Source organism: Acanthisitta chloris, unplaced genomic scaffold (genome assembly GCF_000695815.1).
Source record: "Acanthisitta chloris isolate BGI_N310 unplaced genomic scaffold, ASM69581v1 scaffold2870, whole genome shotgun sequence".
Taxonomy (NCBI): Eukaryota; Metazoa; Chordata; class Aves; order Passeriformes; family Acanthisittidae; genus Acanthisitta; species Acanthisitta chloris.
This window is the reverse complement of record NW_008652046.1, coordinates 107,352-123,680: the sequence shown is the minus strand read 5'-3', so window position 1 is coordinate 123,680 and position 16,329 is coordinate 107,352. Positions and strand designations below refer to the sequence as shown.

Sequence of the window (16,329 nt, the reverse complement as noted above, 5' to 3'; positions counted from 1 at the left end):
ACTGAAGACACCACTCAAAAGCTGTTCTCTGGCCTCCTCCTCTGCCTGACCCAAGGATACATGAGAGGATGAATGGCTTAGGCCTAGGAAGCAGTTTGCTGCAGGAAGGCTGTCAGAGTAGGCTGGTATTCCCAGCTTTGAGTCAGGATGCATTAGAGCAAAAGACTCCTTTCCCATTTCATGCCTGCCTGTACTTTCACAAAAACTTTAAGGGGACAAGCTGAGACAGTGTGCCTCCCAAGCCGGATCTGCAAACTCCTTCAATTCAAGTGTTGGGGTGCCTGTCATCTCTGCAGAGCTTTCTTTGGGAGAGGAAGTCACTCCTAGATGTGATGGTGATGACACTTGTTAAACACTTTTTGATTTTCTGGGAAGCACTTCCATAAATGTTACAAAATCATGTCCTGTTGAAGTTCAGATTGAGACGATTGTGCAAGTAGTGTGTGATAGTTTTGCATTCTGGCCCCACAGCCTTTATCCTGCCAGAGCACCCAGGGGGTGTCCAGATGTGCACCTGGAATGACTAGCAGTGAAAGAGTTAACAGTCCATGGACAGAACAGGGAAGTGACAAGGGAGTGCTAAAGAAGTAGCTGAGAGCTCTGGTTCCCTCTTAAGTGTCTGTTAAGTTTTGTATCTAGCAATTTCAGGGTCTGAATAATTGATGAAACACCTGATGTCTCAGGAGATGATCGGGTTGCAGTGTATCCTTACAGCTCTTCAGCTTTGCACAAAGCTACTGCTGTGAGTCAAGTCTGAATGGAAGGATGTTTTGCCTAGAGCCTGAAGGAAGCGATGTGGGATCATAGCAACTTCCTATCAGAGGAGTAGGTGACTCAAATCAGGTGAGCATGAGCAAAGATTATCTGTAGGGATTCAGGGCATCTGCAAATGAATTGGTGCCAGCAATCTGTGCTCCTGACAACCTTCCCAAGAAATTCTGCACCAGGATGTGGTCAGAGAATTCAACTGGTAAGACAGAAGAGGACTTTTGAAGAAGGCAACATATCAGTGGCTATCTGCACTGGGAACTTCTTTCAGTGATATGCTTTCAGTGAAGGGCAAGGAAAGGTGAGGAATCAGTGAACCCAGATTCAAGGTGCTAAGCAGAATGTCTGCATCAATCTGAAGACACAATATTTGTGAAATAAAAATGACATGTAGCCAATCCACATCTGAATACCTTTCCTTCCTCTCCATGTCTTCTTCAGCTTTATGTGCCAAGCTTTTTGGCTTAGGGATGATTCAGTCCTACATGCAATATCGAACATGCTGTTGGTGCTCTTTGCTGGTAAACATCCTGTGAAGGTATAGACACATAGTATTTACTGGGCTCCAGCAAAAGCAATTGAAGGGAGTTCTTTGCCCTTGGTTATGCAGCAAGTTTGATTGGATGATGTATTGGTCCCATTGGGTGTTAATAATCTTTAAATCTGTGTCTCTAATCCAAAGTTCACTGAAGTCTTTAGAAAAACAACAGTCTCTGCTTCAGAGCCACTGTATTGAACCTACAGAGGATGAATGACACTTAACAAATATGTGGTTAGCTTGCCAGGTATTTGTAATCCTTGCTCATGATCATGATATTTGACCAACTTCCCCAAAAAACTAAGCAGATACTACTAGAAGAGACCACAGTCTATCCAAAGGGTCCATACCATAGTCCACAGGAAGCTGCTGGATGCCTGAACAAAACATTAGTCAAATGCGTGTTTATTGATGGGGGAACGAGTAAAGCCGAGAACTCACCTGAATAAGTGGAAAAAGAATGAGTATTAAAACAACTGAATACATTTTTTCATTACAAACTGTTCACTTAACTCTAACTGCAACTTGTTTTCAAGAGACCAGAGGGAAGTGAATCATACTCATTAAGAAAATCAGCCTTCCCTCAATCAATCCAGTGATGTAATCTCTACCGTGTAGAGCTACTGCATTGGAGATAATGGCATGGATTTAATGAGTCATGCATTTCTATATAAATCAAATATTATGTATCCAACAGAATGCAGCTACCTCCAGGGTGCAACCTGTATAACTGTGCAGAGGCAGGGTGCTGTGTTCAGAAATGAAGTCTGGGTGGGAACAAGGGGGCTATGATCTTGAATCTTACAAAAAGGATGTCTCTATGGTTCAAACTGCTTTTACATTGACATAACTGGTACCTATCAATCTGTGTGACCTGGCAGCTCTGATTTCTCACTTGTCAGAAACAAGATGCAGCCACATGGCACCCACTGGCTGCTATGTGTGATCATCCACCATGGCTTTTCAGACACACCTTTGCACTGGTTGCATTATCTGAGCTGATGAAGTAAATAAGGAATTCTATTTGGCAGTCCTTCCATACCTGTGATTCCTACTCAGCAGGAGGGCATCAGTGGTGACACTGCCAGTGTAAGTGGCCTACTCACAACCCAATCACCTTTGTGGAACAGCTTACGGCTTTCTTTTGGATGCTGTGGCAAGTGATCTGATCAGGTCTAATTACTTCTAGTGACTCAGAACCAAAATCCCTCTTAATCAATCCTAATCCCTGTTCTCATGGTATTTTAGAATAGAGTAGAAAAACAAAATTTAAAAAAAACCCCAACAAAACAAAAAGGAAGGGAAAGGAAAAGGAAAAACTGGAAAGGAAAAGCTGGAAATAACCTACAACCATCAACTACTTCAACTGCTTGGCCACTTCGGTCATTTCTCTAGGAAGCCGATTCCAGTGTCTGACCATGCTCTAGCAGAGAATTCTGATCTTCCCCAGATGCTGCTTTGAACCATTCCCATGCATCCAGTCACTGGATACCAGGGAGAAGAGATCAGAACCTTCTACCTGCTTTTCCTCCTCGAAGCTGTAGAGAGCAATAGGTAGTTTACAATTTCACCGGAAGCTTCCCATCCTGATTATACATAGGCTAGACTTACCTTGGGTGGTCAGATAAGGTCTATGTCAGTGCTGAAACAATCATGCCTTTAACTCTCCATGAGTTTCATAGATGTTGGACATATGCCAGAAAATAAGCCAGTTCCAGATTTCTGGGAGAAGAACTGGCCGAAGTAAGACTACGACACTGCCAGTGCAGAAAGGAGGCTCAATGTACAAAAATTGCAAGCCAAGGGCAGGGTCTTCAGACATGGCATTCAATCAGGCCCAGCTCTTGAAGCCCAAGACTTGCCAGTTTCACTACAGGAAGCAGCTGAACAGTCCCATCTTGGGAGGTACCCCTGGGCAGGGAGGGGTAATTGCCTTCTCTCTCTCTGAGGTCAAATCTCATCATAAAACTGTGTGCAGTGACTACTGCTATAATTTGAGCAAAGTCTGCCAGTGAGCTCACAACTCAGGAGGAGGCTAAAAATGCTGCTTGGGCACATCCTATATCACTGCTCTTATGCAGATACCTCTGTCAGCTAGTAAACTCTCTGACCCAAGTGTTTCCCCATGAACACAGTACAGACTCATGAGATAGGGAGCTATAGTGTCAGCAATCGCTGTGTACCATGGGACCACAATGGCCATACAGAAACTAAATCCACTGTGGCTGAAATTTTCATGTCATTCTAAGCCACCTTCCTCCTGAGGTTTGACCAGGAAGACATCTCTTACTGCAGAGTCTGCTAGAGCATCCAGCTGTGAGCAGGAGGCCATGCAGATCATAACCTGGCTACCACTGAGTTAGGAGACATAAAAGAGAGTTAGCAAAGGATTGTGATAGGAGCAGTCTGGTGGGGACACTCTCCTCTGAAAGCATCCCCCTCCCAGGCAGCCCCTGGGAAGGGAGGAAGAGGAATCTGATGGCTGAAGCAAGAACTTGAGGATTTGCTCCCAGCTGTGATGCTGATTCATCCAGCCAACCTGACAAAGAGGCTTTCTGAACCTGGTGACTGGTTGCTGCCTGTCACGGCGAGTTACCTCCACTGAAGAAAGCAAGCAATTCCTCATTTGATACATCTGCACCAGTCACAAGACACCTGTGTGGCTGGTGGAAATGGGATTTCTTTCCTTCCCCTCCTCCTGATTTTTGTATTTGGGCTGGATCATAGGGCAATATGATTGCTTGCTCCAGAGTGGGCCAGAGGAAGAAAAACCAATGACCAAATAACTTCAGAGGAATGGGAATTGCCTCCAGGGAGCTCCCCTTCACCCTGCTCTCTCATCAGTTGAGAGATAATCAACATCACCCTGCTCTACTAGTTGCTGAATATTTTATACCATGGCTACAGCATCTCCATTTGTATTCAGTTTCTTTCTTTCGTCATATCTATTATAAACGAGTAGTGTCTGGGAACTCTCCCAGGGAAGATTTGCCTGGATGGCTACGGATATTTTATAGTCAAATTGTGAGAGTAAACCAGCTTTCAAGTTCTGTAGAGGGGGGAAAAAGGTAATAAAAGGGTTATTAAAAAAATAAATAAACGTCGGGATTTTATATAGCTTCTTTCCATAGTGACAGACCTTTGGTTTGTTCCACGATGGAGCTGGAGTTGCTAGAAATGGCTTGGGCTGGGAGATACCCTCTTGCTGGCACTGTCTGCCAACAGGAGCAATCTGATATGCTCTTGCTAAGTGCTATGGCTGGCTGAGCAGGGCTGGCACCTGGCTTGGTAGGAGTGTGCTGGCACCAGGTGAGCCAAGGATCGGGGCTGTGACTGTGGGCATCAGGAATAACTGGCTATGTGGGAAGCAAGACATGGCTCAGGATTGTAGCAACCCCATCTTTACCTTCATATTGTTGTGTATGTGATACAGGTAGGATGGCAGAGTCTGTGTCCTCACTTGACAGGAGAAGTCCTATGAGGGAGCCCTGCATCTGAGAGGGGACACTCTCCTCTAATCCAGGGCTAAAGAAGAAGAGATGAACAAACTTGCTTTGCCCTAAGGACTCTGAGAGGACTTCAGCCACTAAGGGCGTCAAGCCTAGCACCATCCAAACAATCTACAGCTTTCTGGCAGGGTTTCACAACTTCCATACAAGCAAAATCAGCCAGGGAGTAACCAATATGCATCAGAAATGTAGACTGAGCCATTAGACCTGCTGGTGAAACAAGAATCAAAGCAAAAAAAATAATAATCCCACCAACCAAAAACCCAAAATAAAACAAACAAAAAACCCCCAACAAAACCAGACCAAAACAAAAACCCCAGAAACCAACCAACCAACCAAAAAAACCAAACATGAGTCCATTCGTGCATGTGCAGAGATAAGGACAGCTATGTCAGAGTGCCACCAGTGTGGCAGTAAGGAGGAAGATCAAGCAGCATAAGAGTAGTAATTAGTACAGCAAGGATGATGAAAACCAGACAATTTCAGATTAGTAGGCATCCTGATTTTTCCTGTAGAGGTCTGTGTTTCAGTCTGCTGCCCCGATACGCTGAAGAGAAGCCAAAACGATTACAGAATATTGTGACTGGCCCTGAAAGAAACTCCAGGGTGGTGAGCAGATACAATGTACAGAGTTTCTATTTGCTAAACCAAGTCATATATTCCACAGGCCAGAAGAACTTTTTTGCATTTCTTTCTCCTCCATTCTCTGACTCCATCTAGCCAGTCTAATTTTAAAATAATTTATTTGCTCTCAGCAAAGCGCACCCACCCTGGAAATCATCATATGGCATTAAAGAGTCTATCCACCTCACACAAATGTATCAGCCCCTTTGTGCAACAAGGAGAAAATGGGGAGCAGGCAGGGGCCACAACATTCGGTGTGAAAGGAAAAATCAACAGATATAAAAGGCATCTGAAGCCAAGGAACAGAAAATGGCACTCCATGGTTTTCTTAGGTCTCGGAAGTCACTATAGCTTTTGCTCTGGGTAATTTGTGGGTGGAGCAAATGAGTAAAGAGTTAAAATGCTAAAAGTGAAAAACCTGTAATGAATTGATTTCCTGGCATATCTAGTCCACCCCATCTCCAAGCAGACCACCACATGTGAACTGTAAAACAGCTCTTCCAAAAGCAAGCAAAAGCTGACAGGCTGTTACTTTACTTGTGAAATCTACTTGGGAATATGACACACAGTTGTATTCCCAAAGGAAACAAAGCAGCAGAGGCCTCCTCTCTCCATGTCTTCTTTTTTTGCCAGTCTCACAGCAGCCTGGGCCACTCTTCATTGCAATCACAATGAATGAGAACCCTTTCCAAGCCTCCAGGAGAAGACATGCAGGAATTAGGCAGCAGGGCTGACTTACCACAAGGGCCAGCTGCAGGGAACACCTGTGTCTGCCAGACAGCATTAACTGCTGGACTCTGTCAGCTAAACAGGACCAGGAAAACCTGGTATGAGCCAACACTGGCAATGCTCTGGCTGAGCAACCTGCCACTGCCAGCATGACTACAGCACAGAGCAGCCTGTCTGTAGGGGGAATACAGATGCATGCAAACATCTCCTCCCTAGCCTGACTCCAAATGCAGACAGCACTTGTGACCCTTCAGAGCAAAGACACGGATGGAGACCTGCTCAGTGAACCACAGCCCAACCCCTAGCCCCTGGTGCCCATGGTGCCAGGGTTTCATCCTTGCCCAGATTCTGTGGTTTAACCTCTCAGCTGTGCCACATGTGCACAAAGATATGGTGGTCAGACACAGGAGCACATTCCCTCCCAATGACATCTACGGTGCTTAGGAAAGAGCTGTTAATTAACCCCGTTTATTGAAGGGCGGACACATTTCTGCCTGGGCCCTGATTTTTCAGTCAGGCTCCAGTCCAGCAGGTGATTAATAACCCTGCGTGCTGTGGGAAGAGTGCATCTATTATTCAAATTAATGAAATTATAATCAAGAGGTGACGAATTAGCAATTGCTCCTTGACTGGATATGGAAACTCATTAGTGTGCCAGGCACTTCTGGTGTGCTAGCTGCATTCGCAGGCTTACAGTTAGAGAGGAGGGAGTCAGGCAGAGCAGACAGCCCCTTGGCACAGCTGGGGAAACATGTATCCTGCCCACCCCAAGATAGCTGCAGCCACCGCAGAGCTCTCTGTTCCCTCAATGCCCCTTCACCTCCATCTCCTCTCTGATGGACAGACTGACTGCAAGGTACTGTCCCAAGGATGGGCTGTGACAGCCTCACACCCCTGACACTGCTGGGGTGTGGTATGGGACAAGCATTTGAAAGCAGCAGCCCACCCTGATGCTTTGAACACTGGAGTAGGACTCTCATCCTCCTGAATTTCTGGTTGCAGACACAGCTGGTGGAGTGAGAGGCTGGAGATATTCCCCAACAGACTGGGGTTACTCTTCCCTGAAGGGTACTCACCGATGTGCTTCCCATACATGTGGTAGTAGAAGGAGACACAGTAATACTTGGCAGTAATGTTGTAGAGGGGGCTGATGAGCCGTGCTTTGTCTCCTGTCACCCGGGGTCGGGACGCCTCGATGAACATGTAATAACCTACAGAACAAGAGGGAAAGGTGGGGAAAGGCAGAGTGCACTGGGTGTCCCTTCCCACAAGCAATGGGATACCAGTGGCTGGGTGACCACTCTTCCTCTGGGAGACATGGCCTTGCTCTTCACATCTGCTTTGCACCCACTGTGATCCTGGCCAGAGACACTTGCAGGATGTCTGCAGTGCCTCCCTGCCTCAGCAGTATTTAGAGGAGAGCAGAAGAGACAGGCATCTCTAGACCTGCTGTGAGTGCATGCAGCGAGTCCCTGAACGTGCACACACACATCTGTCCAGGTGCCAAACGAGCCTTTCTGCTGCGTCACAAGGAGTCTCAGAACTGACTGCATGGTGTAAGGAAAAAACAGCCAGAAAGAGGAGGGAGAAGCCATTCCAGACTGATTTCTCGCCTCAAACAGAGGGACAGAGGATTCAGTGTATCTGGCCTAAACAATATTCTTGTCTAAAGAGAACAATTTCCAAGTACTTGTTAACAGCCCAGGGAGGAACAAGTTAGCTATCATTTAACTTGTTGACATCATTTTCAATGCTCAATCATGTTGGTGTACTGAACACTAATGGGAAAAGCTATTTCCTTAGCTGGCCATTGGATGTTTCCCATTTTTTCTGACTTCAAAGCTTTGTGCTTGCATACAAATTTAGTTTCCTCATTAGAGAAAGGGGAAAGTAATATCCAGCTAAAATGGCAGCATACTCCATGCACAGCTAGCTTGAGCAGTACATAACACCAGTCTCGTCCAGCTAGAGGTGAGGCTTGCTGCCTTCCCACAGGCACCTCCTGTCTGGTCTCTCATGCTCCTGCTTGGTCCTAAGGAGATCTGTTTGCCTCTCTGAGACTTTCTTTGAGGAAACAGCTGGCTATTTCTAGGTTTTAGACATGTCATTCTACTTATTTATCCTTTTCTGACTTGAAAACAAACATTGAAAGGGATAAGGGCATTAGGCAGCAGACAATTAGCTGGTAACAAGAGCTAATGCTCACACCATTCCTTTCAACAAAGTCGTGGGTGTTTTAATTGTGTGTTTAATGCCAATCAGTAACATGAAAATTAAGCCTGCTCCCTGCACCCTGCATGAAGGAGAAGTGTGCTGTACGGAAAGCAGATCAGCCCTCCACCAGCTCCAAGAGCCGCAAGACGCCTGACAAGTGATGACATGCATCTTGCCTCCCCAGCCAAGCAAAAAAGAAACCCAGAGGTGTGCCTACCCTCCGGCGTACCGCTGATGTCCGTGGGGGGCCCTGTGTTGACGGTGCGCTTGGGGTTCTGGGTCAGGGCGTTTTGCCGGGTCCAGTCAAAGTTGTCCATCTTATCCTGCATGAAGCCGCAGATCTTCTCATCCTCGAAGCGGCAGGTGTTATCTGCAGGGAAGGGAAGAGACTGGTCAGCTGCTGCTTTTCTAACCTCCACCCCAGGCTGCCTCAGTGCTTGCAACACTGCTACATCACCACTGAAGAACTGTGTCAAGCACGAGGCAGACTGGCGGCCCCCAACCTCAGGAGGAGGCTGAAAAGGAATGTATGATAGAAATCACAAAAATCACAGAATGGGTTGGGTTCAAATCCCCTCTGCCATGGGCAGGGATGCTGTTCTCTAGATCAGGTTGCCCAGGGCTCCATCCAACCTGGCCTTGAAGGCTTCCACAGATGTTCCATAATATCTTTGTTAAAAGCTGCAGTGACAGGACAAGGGACAATGGGTACAAATTGAAGGAGGGAAAACTAGGCTAGATATTAGAAGAAGGTTTTTTACTGTGAGAGTAGTGAGACACTGGAACATGCTGCCCAGGGAGGTAGGGGATACCCCAATGTCCCAACCCTGGCAGTGTTCAAAGATAGGTTGGATAAAGCCTGAGCATCCTGGCCTAGTGGGGATGTGTCCCTGCCCAGGGCAGCTGGGCTGGGACTAGATCATCTATAAGGTCCATTCTGACCCCTAAAATTGTATGATTCTATGATTCTGTCTCTGGGCAGCCTGTTGCCTCACCACTCTCTGAGTAAAGAATTTACTCCTAGCATCTAATCTAAATCATCCCACTCTTAGTTTAAAAACATTCCCTATCACCTATGATATACCCATCATTAGTATTAATATAGAAGGGTTAATTCAGGTTGATGGATGTGATGGTCTGACAAAATGGAATAAAGCTGTTATGCCTACAGAGAAAGAGATTCTGCTGAGAAATCTGAAGGGGCAAATGTAGAGGAGGGTAAAAAGAGCATTGAAGGCCAACAGGCTACAAGGGCTTTTATATCAGAACAACTTGATGGTAGAATAATTTCCCCAGGAGAGAGAAAAAAGTGCCAGGAGATGACCCCCCACTTTAGGCTTTATATTTAACTAAACTATGACACACCTGAAAAAAAATATCAGCTGTGGAGAAGCGGTCAGCTCAGTGCAATAAATGTGTCATTTAGCTAGAGTACATCCAATTTATACCAGCAAAAAGGCACATTTGATTTTGCAGCTTATGCTGGTTCCCCTAACAAAATAAGACATGTAGGTAAAAGATTTTTATGTAGGATCAGCCACATGTGCAATAGGGCTCACTTTTATTACTTCCACATAACAGTTACACCCTACAGCAATATTGTAAGACAGGTGAAAAATCTTGTGCATAGACATAACCCAATAAGGACTTGCAGAGATTGGAATGAATTGGACATGACTGGGCTGAGGATTGTAACCTTTGTGGCAAAAAGGTAGTTCCTGAGTCAGAAAAACAAAGACCAAGAACCTGCTTTACACTGCTGACACAATGGGAGAGGGGTGGATGAACCATACAGAAAAGAAAATTATATCCAAGACCCGGTGTGAAAACTGCTGTGTTCTGCAAAGTCTCTGGGTAGAAACCAGAGCTGAAGAATGGACTGAGAGTGGGATCTCAGATCTTGTGAGTGAGGTTGACACAGTAAGCACAGGTATCTTTAACTTCTGCCTTTATAACAAGAGCAAGAAGGTGTGCTGTGAAACTGAAAGATAAAGCCATATAAAAACCTCCACATATAGAAAGAAAAACAAGGCACTTGCCAAGGGCTTGGGATATGCTAGCAACCTTAGCCACGGCATGCTGGTGCAAGAGTCAACTTTTTGGGGTTTATTCCCCCACACTGTTCCTATTATTTATCAGGTCCAGATGAAGAGAAGCCCAAACGCTTACTTGGGCTCCTGCATTCCTGTATCTTCAGTGATGATTTGCTCTGGTTCCTGGACAGGAGGCTTTCTGTTCTAGCATGGGTGACTCTAGCAGGACATGCAGGGCAGAGCAGGATCAGCAACCTATGGGTCAGGTGCTAAGGATGGGACAGGCAAGGGAAGTTTTCTGCAATGCTAGGGTCAAAAGACTCAGACATGCTAAGTTGTCATAGGAGCTTCACAGACCTACCATGCACCCCAAAATCTGTCATCATGTACCAGAGAGGAGAAACTACCCATGAAATGAACAGCATCTTGACTCTGAGATGCTGTACCACCTGGTTCCTGTCCTGCAGCTAGCACTGTCCCCATCCCGTCCCATTTGGAAATGAAAATGACTGTCATCCCAACAGACATCAAAAGCCTGCACATCTCTGCGCTAGGGAAATGGGTTCCCCTTTCTTGCCTGTCTCCCTCCAGCATCCCACCAAAGCAGTAAGAGAGGAGGCAGCCTCCTGCTGTGACTAGCAAAATGTCTTCACCAGCATAGGCTGGACACTGCGTGGCAAGCCCAGGGCTCACTTCACAGACCAGAGCATCTGCGTGTTCTGTAAGCTCAGCATGAGACGCTTCTCTTGCGAACTGAGCACAGCCATCGGGAGCTTGGCTGGGCTGGCCACTTAACTGCTGATTAACCCTGGCTAAGTGCTTGCCGTTCAATCTGCTCATTTCTAATTAGCATCTAAATCCAAATTAGCCACTGCTCCGCAGTGCCTAGCACAGGGGGCTGCATGGCACCTGGAGCTGAAGGAAAAGGGAGGAATGGGGAGCAGACAACAGGACAGATGTTTGTGGGGTCTGAGACAGGGAAACTACGTGGGATGGAGGGGTCCTCTTTCATTCCCAGAACAGGAGATGGAAGGAGAAAAGAGTGAGAAAGTAGCTCCTAAGGGTCATTCCTCAGCTCTCATGGCCAAGAGAAGGGAGTTTATGGTTGTACCAGGCACCTCAGAGGAGGTGGTCAAGCCCACAAACTTGCAGGGTTGTGTAATACCCTTGGTTTCTCTCCACTGGACCAAAGACAAACATTTGCATGGCTCCAGCTCATGGATTGTCGGTTGCAGTTAGAAGAGGTAAGTTCTCTCTTAGAATGGCATTATCCTACACAGTAGAATCCACCATGACAGTCCTTTTACAATCAAAGGGACTGGGATGGTTTGCAACTTTGACCCTGTTGTGCACATGAACCTTCAGAGAAAGGTGACATCTTTCTCCAGCACAAAATTACTTTAATGGTGAATATCAGATGGAAGCTGTAATACAAAGGCTGGACAGGCAAGTGATTGAGAGGGAACAAACCCACAAATGAGGGGGCACAGAAATCAAAGCAGAAGATTCAGGAGAAAGCACAAGCTCAGGTGGAAATGAGAGAAAGCTGTGCAAGGGGTCTGAGGACAGTATTCCCAGCTAGCATCAAGGCCGGGTTGTGCCAGCTGATGGACTACTGCACCTCATTTGTAAGAAGCCCCACACAGTCACAGGATGAGACTACTCAGGGAAGATGACTCAGGAGCCTGAAGAGAGCTCTTTTAATGTCAAAACAGGGTCCTGACTCTATCTTCTCCACTCACTCAAATGCAGCTACTTCCAGAAGGCAACTCTTCTACAGAGCACATAAAATAGAGAAGGGTCCTATGCACCACAGATCAAGCAATGTTGCTGCTTAATCAACGACATGACCCAGCTCATGTGCAACACCATTTACTGTGCAGGAATTTCTAACAACAGTACATTGCCTCTACTTAGCCTGGGAGCTTAAGGCACTTTGCAACAACTAATGAACAAAGCTTTTAAACACCTCTATGGCATAGCAATGCCTATTTCTATATGTATCCTGCATTACACATGGGGAAATGGATGTACAAAAGTATAGACAGACACACTGAAGGTCACAGCAGGCAGTGCCTAAGCTGGAAACAGAACCCAAGTGCTCTGACTCCTGATCCTTTGGTTTAAAATAAGCCACAGGAAGGCGAAGGTCTGTCATTTCTCCAAGCTAGAAGTGGAGGTGCCCTGAATAACTAGGAGATGTTCAGTGTGGTTTGAGACACCACCAGCATGTCACCTCTGGATAGTTATCTGCAAGGCAAACCAGGAGAAATCTGGCAGATGCAGCCAAAAAGAAAACATTTACATGACCTGCTGGGCCTCAGAGGCCACAGAGGTGATCTGACTGTTGACCTTGGCTGTGTGAAGCAAACCTTGCCGTAGACTTACACCACCTGCCCGAGATCCTGGCTCAGCACCATGGTGCAAAGGAATCTTCCTGTTTAAAAATTAAACAGTGGATTTAAATATTGAACACAAAAGTTGTTCTCAGGATTGTTATAGGTGAGGTGGAGGTGGCAGGGGAGCTGGTTCCTCAAAGGCTGGAGTTAGCACAGTCTTCACCAAACAGATTTCCTTGGCAGGCTTTGCAGTGGTGGCAGCTCGGAGTGCAGACATGTTTGCTCCTGGTTACAGACACCTCCCTGCATTCCCAGGGGAATGACCCTCTGCTGTGGCTATTAGCATTTCTTCTTGCTTTGCCTTCTTGAGAAACATAATAGAGGTTTTCTTTTCAAGTCCTTAGGGGGAAGCCATCCCTGGTTCTGAAATTCTGGCTGCCAGATGAATACAAAACAATAATCCTAGTCTAGCTGCAGACTACGGATGAATAGCAGACGGAGTGTACTTGAATAAAACTGCCATCATCATTTAGCTGTGGTCTGATGACTGAAACTGGCTTGAAGCATAAAGGACCATGCTCTGAGCCTCAGCTCTGTTGCAGACCTGCTGTGTGTCCCACAGGCTGGACATCACTTTCCACATGTAGAAAGTGAAGACAATGAAAATGGTATTGCGACCTCAAAGTATGTCGTGATCTAAGAAAAAGCATTTAACAGTCTCTTCCATGGTAAGCCTCTAGAGCATTTGTAAAAAGTAACAGAAGAAAGCTTCACAGTACCATAACTGATTGAGTCATACTGGTTTGCTGTCTGCTTGAGTATCTCCATCTGCAACAAGGGGATAATATGGTCGAGCCAGTCCTATTTGCCACTACGATACAAGGAACTGTCACCTTTTTTAACCTTTGCATCAGAAGCATTCCTGAAGAATGGGCAAAAATTTGAGGAATCCAGTTCTAAACACAAGGCTCACATCTCATTCAGTTTGGGTTCAAACTGAAGGAGGGAAAGTCTAGCTTGGATGTGAGAAAAATGTTTTTTACTGTAAGGGTGGTGAGATGTTGGAACAGGTTGCCCAGGGTGGGTGCCCCAACCCTGGTGGTGTTCAAGGCCAGGCTGGATGAATTCTTGAGCAACCTGATCTAGTGAGGTGACCCTGCCCATGGCAGGAGGGGGGTTGGGACTAGATGATCTGTAAGGTCCATTTCAATCCCTAAATTCTATGATTCTATGATTCATTCCCACATGTTCATACCTGAGCAACAAGCTTAGATTCCTCTGAACTATGAGGCATTATCAAAGACAGGATGCACAAGCAATAGATGGTAAGCAACCAGCCAGGGTAATCTACAACCACCAGCATCTGGCACTGATTGTCACCCACTGTCCTTGTCTATGGTCCCAAAATATTTTAGCACCACACACAGCCAGACTGCAGATACATCAGAAACAGTGTTGCTGCTCTGAAAGGGCAGGACACACTGGCCAACAGAAAAATAAACCAGCAATCCCATATACTTCTTAATAACCTTATCACCAAGGTTGTAAGGTTACATCTGGTAGAACCAGGGAAACCAAACCATCCACTGCTGATGAGCTGGAACAGCTTGTGGGACAGTACTGCAGGGTTTGGGTGAGAAAGTGAAGGTTATAACCAAGTAAAATTGCAGGGGAGAGGTAAGAAGGACAGAGCAGATTCCCAAGCACTTGAATTTAGTCATAAGTTAAAATAATCAGTTATTCTAAAGAACTTTAATACCTTAGAATTAAGATAATTCTTAGTGAGATTTTAAATATAAATTCTGTTTTTTTAGAACCAGATTAAGTGATTTTTAAGAGTTACAGTTAGCCTTACTGGTAACCTCTAAAATATCTGACATCCTCAATGCCTTTAGTTCACTTCCTCTGCTTTACCTTTGCTTTTCCCTTATAACCCAGTACCTGGCTCCATAACCATGCCACACACATGCCTGCCCCAATGTCATTAGCATCTTATTAAGCTGAGAGAAAAAATGCATGAAGAAATAATTGTATTAAGTGACTCTCAGAGTTTGTAAATTAATCACCATTGTGTGTGCCCTTGGATCAGGCTGCCAGAGGCATTAATCATCTAATCTTTGCCTTTCACTTGAGAGCTCTCAATGTTTGCTCCCAGAATTTGGCAGGGCAGCCTAGCATGAGGATACTTTACAATCCTGTCCAAACCCTTTTCCCTGGAGGGAGTGGTAGCAGAGAAAGCAGGAAAAGAAGAGGTAGCAGGAGGGATTTTCACATTACTGGGATGAGAGTCTGGAAACTCAGCTGTGGTCCAAAGAAAGAGCTGAGAGACATTCGGCTCATATTTCACTGGCAGCAGATCTAAAAGAAAGGGGCTTATCTAAATGCAGATGTGGTAGGTTCAATTTTAGGCAGCCAATCGCAAGAGATGAAGTCATGGGCAAGACCCACATGACTGGTCCAAAGATCCCAATATCCACCACAGGCCAGGCAACATGTACCACGGGGAAACTGTAAGTGTTGGGTTTAACTGCATGAAAATACATGTGTGGCTGAGTTATCTTCCACCACAGGCAAATTTCATGCAGTTGTTCTGGACTCGATCAAGCTGCCAAAGCAACCCCAGGCAAGCAGTCTCAAGGCTCAGTTTACATAGAGCTCAAGAGATTGACACAATTAGGAGTGAAGTTGCTCTGGCTTAGTAGTGATTTATGTAGTATAATATCAAGTGGCAAAAGGCCAAATTTTGTCACTTCCACCTGTGGGCTGGGATATTTGGCCCCTCGAGTAAGCACCAAGAGACACATTCTAGAGCGGATCCTTGACAATACACTCTGTGTTTCACAGAAAGTCTTCTATACAGAATGTTTAAAGAAGATCAGGAAGTAGCAAAAAGCAAGCAAATGGAATCAGGAATTAAGAGCCACAAAATCTCTCTGACTCTCTAAGAAGCTCCTACTCTCAGGCAGAGTATGATTCATCAAAGCATCCTCAGAGTTTGAACTTGCAAGAATTAATGCCTCATGGCTGCCTTAACAAGACAATCCCATATCCTTATTCTTGGCTGCTGTTGCCTAATCCTGTCTTCTCCTTCCCACTGCCAGCCTGCAGTGCAGCAGTAGCACTTACCTACACATACACAGAGTAATATATAAAAAGATTGAATACTGACTCAGCAGCTGGAAACAGGGAGAAACAGCTACATGATACCAACCTGCTCCCCATGGACCATTAGCAAGTAGTCTACCCATCCCTCCCAAGAGCTTCGCCTGGGTTTATATCAAGCAATCAAAGCAAAATGACTGTTTCATCCCCTGAAGATCACTCCACCACTACTTGCAGCAACCTAGAAATCCTTTTATGCTCAATGGGCACTGTTCTGTTCATGTTAAAGACCATTGTTCTGAGACATTGTGTATTCTGCTCTCAAAATCAATGGGAACTCTGGTAAATAAGCAAGTTAACAGTGATGACACTGGAGGGGAAGAAGAAAGGCATTGTGCTCAAGGAGTTTGCATGAGGAATCAGATCTGAGCTGGAGAAGGGCTCCATACAAGCCTGCAGAGGTATCAAGTGGT

At 45.7% G+C, this 16,329-nt stretch overlaps 1 protein-coding gene across 1 annotated transcript in view; it reads right to left on the bottom strand.

The window, feature by feature from the left end:
* The window catches only part of MDGA1 (MAM domain containing glycosylphosphatidylinositol anchor 1), a gene marked incomplete at its 5' end in the record, with an annotated part of 96,409 nt that overhangs the window by 12,364 nt on the left and 67,716 nt on the right, over positions 1 to 16,329 (bottom strand). Inside the window, 2 exons of the mRNA XM_009075546.1 lie at positions 7,245 to 7,379; positions 8,600 to 8,752. Coding sequence (XP_009073794.1) covers positions 7,245 to 7,379; positions 8,600 to 8,752 — 288 coding nt within the window. The remainder of the gene's footprint in view (positions 1 to 7,244; positions 7,380 to 8,599; positions 8,753 to 16,329) is intronic.